Source organism: Branchiostoma belcheri, unplaced genomic scaffold (genome assembly GCF_001625305.1).
Source record: "Branchiostoma belcheri isolate BF01 breed outbred unplaced genomic scaffold, Haploidv18h27 scaffold70, whole genome shotgun sequence".
Classification (NCBI taxonomy): domain Eukaryota; kingdom Metazoa; phylum Chordata; class Leptocardii; order Amphioxiformes; family Branchiostomatidae; genus Branchiostoma; species Branchiostoma belcheri.
Window position 1 is genome coordinate 1,594,666 of NW_017804354.1, and position 6,494 is coordinate 1,601,159.

The window sequence follows — 6,494 nt, forward strand, 5'->3', positions numbered from 1 at the left end:
CAGAACGTACCGCACTCTCCCGCAGAACGTACCGCACTCTCCCGCAGAACGTACCGCACTCTCCCGCAGAACGTACCGCACTCTCCCGTAGGACGTCCCGCACTCTCCCGCAGAGCGTCCTGCACTTTCCGCAGAACGTCCCTCGAAAATTGATGCGTATTTCGTGACCTGTGCTGTAAGGCCACACCAAGTAAATTTTATGGATGACGTCCGCGCGCGCATTGATTTTGGCCTGTTCCTAGAAAAAAAACAAGAAATTCCGCTTCCTGTAACTATGACCAAAGAGTCACGACAGTGCCGCAAATCACCAGATTGATGTGAAACTCGTAACGCGAAGAAAGTGTCTATTGGTATATATTGAAAGTGTATATCAATAACAGAAAATTTGCACTATTGACAGGACCATCCTGTCAATAACAGATAATTTTTCACTGTCCACTGTTCCACCTGATTTATTGCTGTTTTGATGATGAATAAAAGACTTCTTGCTTGTTACACTGTGTCACCTCATTCAATTTATGTCCTAACATTCGTCGTCTCTTAGTATATTTCCAATCTAGGCATCTTGTTTTTTAGGGCCCTTCTTGTTTTTTTTCGCCCTCTCGCATTAGATTTAGGGTCTCCAAAGGACGTCATCCATAAAATTTACTTGGTGTAGCCTAACTACCAAACACTTGAGTTCATACTATCAATATGGAATGGCTTTGAACAGGTGTTAATTGAGTTAATCGAATCAAATCCAACAGCCAATTAGGAAGAGGAATAGAGGAATGCTGCATGCCTATTGGTTGCTTGCTCTACATACCATTCTGATGACTCGAAAATATAGTAACACACTGCTATAGTAGATTTTCTATAACACAGCCAAAAAGCTCAAATAAAACCATTCTAAAAGCATGTACTCCTATCACTAAAATTAAAAAAAACGAGAGGAAGGAGGAGAAGAAGAAACATCAGGAAAGACAGTATTTCACTCCATGGAGTGAAATATAAAAAAAAATCCACTAATTTTCCTTAGGTCCAAACTGCCGCAATCCTGAAGGCCTGCCTATCCTCATCCCAGAAGGCCAGACGGTGTACTCGAACGGCAATCAGTGCTCATGTGTAACCGGGGGAGGGATGGCAGTCTGCACCCCCATCTGGCCAGAGTGTTTTGACTACGTTAACGATGACGACCCCACCCACTTCCCTTATATCTGCCCAAACGGTGAGAAAGTAAACGTACATATAATAATGACCTGGCTTCATAATATATTCATTCTATGTGTAACTCCAAGACAAGCTAAAAACTTTAGGGAAAATTTAGTTTGCCAGTATATTTATCTAGCAACCGAGCAAGACTAATAGAACCCTTTCCAGCTAAATATTTTTTTTTAAATGAACTTTGTTAGCATTCGTATCATTAATGTCTTGGGGTGGTGGGACTTCGGCGCACTGTAGTGGTAACTTTGTGTATTTGTTTGTGAATTGTATTTTGTTGTGTGGCGCTGTTAAAATAAGCTATAAACTTGAGTGCAGCGCCACACTGCCCTTGTTATGTTTTGATGTATTGACGAATTAAAAAAAAGACTAATAAAGACTAGATCTGGATAATAAATTAGTAGCTACTCTCTCTATCTTTCGGCTAACCTATTTTCTCAATTTAGATCAATGGCAAAAATCCGGGCCTGTCAAAAATTAAAGATTTATTTATATGTCCATTCATAGCTTCATGAATGCTCGATAGCATAGTAAAGTAGGCTAGATAGTAGGAAAAGTACACACAATAACACGCATTGTCTAAGGAATGATACGAAGTAAAAAAGTGACCACTAATTTTTTTCAGGTCCGAACTGCCTAAATCCTCACGGAGTTCCGCTTATCCCTGAAGGCCAGACGATGTACGTGAACCTAGAGCAGTGTAACTGTACAACCGGAGGAAGGATGGCAGTCTGCAGCCCCATCCCGCCGCCATGGAGCGAGTGTTATGACCACGTTAACGATGACGACCCCACCCACTTTCCTTACGTCTGCCCAAACGGTGAGAACGTATATGTTTAAGAATACAATACACAGATAAAACTCCCCTGCGCAGCAAATGCCCGATTTTACTATTGACCAGTTTACTATTAATATTACAATGAGCAACGTTGTCATGGGAAATGTTACATATGTATTAAGCGAAATATGCATTGCACTGGCACTGGTACAAATACGTAACGATGTCCTGTAACTAGACCAAGAAGGTTTAACTTAATAAAAGGACTCGACAATCATAAATATTATTACGTTTATTACGTTTATATTGTTATAAGTGAAATAAAACACACAACTATGACAAATATTATCATAAGGGTGGTAATTAACAATTGAGCCCAAAAAAGCTGAGGAATGATTGCTCAGACAATCTTTTGTGCTTCAATTCAGGCAATGAAACAATACAGGCAAAACACCCGTATAGACGCTATGTTATGTCTTGTCTATACAACACATATTATTCACTTGCATCTGAATACATCATTACCAAGATAGGAGGTTCGTTTGCGTTTTTTTTTAGGCGTTTTGTTGCAGCCGGGTTGAAAATTTTTCTTATAACTAGAAAGGCGGACAAAGCAATTGTTCCTATTATACGTATGTGCAGGTGTCATTTAGCAAAAATTTAAATAGGTGAGTGCCAACACTTGAATGAATTGTTGCTGGTAGATATATAAAGTATACCTATACTATATTTCAGACCATTTGATTTCAGATGATTTGGGTGTAATACCAGACACCAGGACCACAAATGTACAGATTTTGTCGGAAGAAAACACAAATAAAACAAGAGTTCCGAGATCTCATACCTCCATGAAATATGGGCTTGCTTTGTCCTCATTAATTATGCAAATAACCTTTACATTAACAAAATATATGCATAGCGATGCAAACCTTTAAGTAACTTACACATGTTACAAGGTATAAAATTCCCATCATTAATCCATCAGGATTCACAGAATTTTCACATTAATTATGCAAATTAGGTCATCATTTGCATAATTAGTATCTGTTGATGTTCCGCCCGCCACAGATTAAATAGATTCGTGTATAGCAGTACCATTATATGAAACACTGTAATTATAGTATTTCTTTATTATTTATGCAAATTCAGTCCTTATTTGCATATTTTGCATTTAACCCTCAAACACCTGAACGTGGTCCATTTGGACCCCAGACGTATATTTTTATGTGCTATCTGAATATATTTTATTCTAAAAAAAATTTCCTCCCGTGACTTTGTCAGTAAACCTCTCCTACAAGTTCTCCTAATTTTTGTTTTTGAGATCGGCACAAATTTGTAAGAATAACAATGGAAGTCTGATGTAAGACCGTGTGGGGTCCAAACGGACCCCAGCCATGTTTTTGCACTTTCTTACACACGAAATTGTTCGGATGTCCTCAATATGTCTTCAAGGAAGCATTATTGCTTTAATATTATGCAGTTTGCCAAGTAACCTCCACCTCAGGAATTATTCCATCAGGTTTTCAGAGGTTTGGCAATTTGACAATCATATAAGGTCAAAGGTCAACACCATGTTCATGCCTGCAGGCCTCATCATATTTTTGCATGAATTATGATCATGAGCTGGAATTTTTAACACTTAGTCATGCCAAAATAAACGTCTTAATATGTTTAACCAATATTGTGCAAAGGTCACCGAAAGGATGCAAAAAGGAATATAAATTTGAAAAAAAAACAAATGGGGTCCATTTGGACCCTGTTCGGGCATTAACGTCACAAAAAAGTTCGGGTGTTTGAGGGTTAATCATGTAAAACTGTCTCTCAGGTACCTACACATCAAAAATGATGAAAATACGTTGTTCCAATCTGGACGTATTGGCTTTGAAAGTTTTTACCAGAAACTAAGCTGCAGTTCAAGAACAAGCTGCTAGGGGGACCAAACTTACACCACTTATTCCTGACAGGACAAGCTATCTTTCACCAAAAAGTAAAGACCATAGCTAGTTCAGGACAAAAGATACAAAAACCGGAAGTTTTGCTGCAGTACCAAGGTCATCCAACAGGAAGCCCATACTTGACCTTGACCTTTGTCTTTCCAAGACTTACCATCATACCAAATATCATCACAATCCATAAAGGCGTTCTGAAGTTATGCTGACTACAAAGTTGCGGAAACACACACAGACAGACAGACACACACACACACACACACACAGACATACAGACAGACACGCCAAAAACAATACCTCCATTTTTCATGGAGGGACAATTCTATAAGCCTGCTCCAAAAAATCAAAATAGGCCAAATAAAAAAAATTCCTGTGAGTATTTGCTCACCCTAAACCTCCATGCCAAACTTGAGGTCATTTAGCTGAAAAATGGCAGAGTTGAATCCATTTAAAGAAATGGCAGGAGAAGAAACATGAGAGAACACAATACGTTTCACCACACCACTTATGTGGTAAAGCCACAATAAATATAGGGTCTGTGTACATTCGTGATCTGTAAATATTAGTTATGGTTAGCTGGTATATATGCACAGGGACAGGCATAAACTCATTGACTTCGGAATAATACTTAGTCATTTCTTAAACTAGTCTACTAATTTCCCTCAGGTCCGAACTGCTACAATCCTCACGGAGGCCCACCCATTCCGGAAAGCCAGACGATGTACGTGAACTTAGAGCAGTGTAACTGTACGGCCGGGGGAGAGACGGCAGTCTGCGCCGGCGTCCCGCCGCCAGTGTGTGTTGACGTTGTTATCGAATGGAACGTCCTTTCCGATTCCCCTTACACCTGCCCAAACGGTGAGAACATAACGTATACAATACATAACCAGAGTTCCACGATCTCATACCTTCGCCAAATGATGTTAAATTTTATGACTGACAAAGTTAAGATTATTCCTCCTGATTATGCAAATAGGATCCTCATTTGCATGAATTATATCAGTTGATCATATTCTCCACCAAATGGTGTAATACCAGGCACCAGGACCACAAATGTACAGATTTTGTCGGAAGAAAACACAAATAAAACAATTCTATAAGCCTGCTCCAAAAAATTAAAATAGGTCAAATAAAACTTTCCTGTGAGTATTTGCTCACCCTAAACCTCCATGCCAAACTTGAGGTCATTTAGCTGTAAAATGGCAGAGTTGAATCCATTTAAAGAAATGGCAGGAGAAGAAACATGAGAGAACACAATATGTTTCACAACGCCACTTCTGTGGTAAAGCCAAAATAAATATAGTGTGCCTGTGTCTTGATCTGTAAATATTATGGTTAGCTGGTATATATACACAGGGACAAGCATAAACACATTGCCTTCGGAATGATACTTCATTTCTAAAACTAGTCTACTAATTTCCTTCAGGTCCGAACTGCTACAATCCTCACGGAGGCCCACCCATTCCGGAAGGCCAGACGATGTACGTGAACCTCGAGCAGTGTAACTGTACAACCGGGGGAAGGATGGCAGTCTGCGCCTTCGTCCCGCCGCCAGTGTGTGTTGACGTTGTTATCGAATGGGACGTCCTTTCCGATTCCCCTTACACCTGCCCAAACGGTGAGAACATAAACGTATACATAATAATATGAGTTGTTTATTGCAGGTTCGTGCCCGAGGGCTAATTGCAAACAGACATTGACAAAAACAATGAATACAGAATGTGGTGAATTAAGACTATAATTATGCTAATATGGAGTTCTACTTAATATACGGTCTGCTTATTTAACTTACTATATCTACTTTGAAACTAACATAACGTTGTTATACAGGGTAGAAAGTGGATATGCTACACATAAATAGGAGACATTGTAACTGCTATTCTACTAGTATACTACTCTAGCCAAAGGCAAGTTGTTAGGAAGTTTGACTTCTTCTCAGGAGGCAGTGGGAGATGAATTGTCTGACTCTTTGAAAAATTAGTCGGTTGGGAGACTTTAGCAGTAATATAGTCTTTTGATGATTGTTGAGATGTGAGAAACTTGGGGAAATATTAGATACTTCTTTGAATAACTTTTTTCTCTCAAAATCATAATGAGGACACTGACAGATAAAGTGCATTTCATCTTCCACTGGTCCCTCTGTACAATAATGAGCTGGTCACAGAATTTAGACAAGGTTTGTGACATAGTGCCATACATAGTGCCATACAATAGTTAAGTGACATGCATGAACTTATTCCTTAGAACAACATGTCCATGCTTAGAAAATGACACATAGTAAACTAGTCGACTACTTTTCAGGTCCTAACTGCTATAATCATCACGGCCCGCCGATCCCAGCAGGCCAGACGGTATACGTGAACAACGAGCATTGTTCCTGCGTGACAGCAGGTAGTGCTACAGTGTGCGTCACCACCCCGGCGCCCACCACAACAACAACCACCACTCCCGTCCACACTACCCCCACTCCCACCATCTAAGCCATCCCACCACCCCCTCGACCACCACAACACCCCATCCATCCCCCACTCCCACTCTCATCTACACCCCCTACACCCCCACGACCA

General features: G+C 40.0%; 1 protein-coding gene across 1 annotated transcript in view; it reads left to right on the plus strand.

Moving 5' to 3' along the window:
* The window catches only part of LOC109484813, a 9,869-nt gene extending 3,462 nt beyond the window's left edge, over positions 1-6,407 (plus strand). The window contains exons 3-7 of the mRNA XM_019788174.1: positions 1,019-1,207; positions 1,826-2,020; positions 4,594-4,785; positions 5,354-5,545; positions 6,229-6,407. Of these exons, the coding sequence (XP_019643733.1) occupies positions 1,019-1,207; positions 1,826-2,020; positions 4,594-4,785; positions 5,354-5,545; positions 6,229-6,407 (947 nt within the window). The remainder of the gene's footprint in view (positions 1-1,018; positions 1,208-1,825; positions 2,021-4,593; positions 4,786-5,353; positions 5,546-6,228) is intronic.
* The last annotated feature ends 87 nt before the right edge of the window (positions 6,408-6,494 follow it).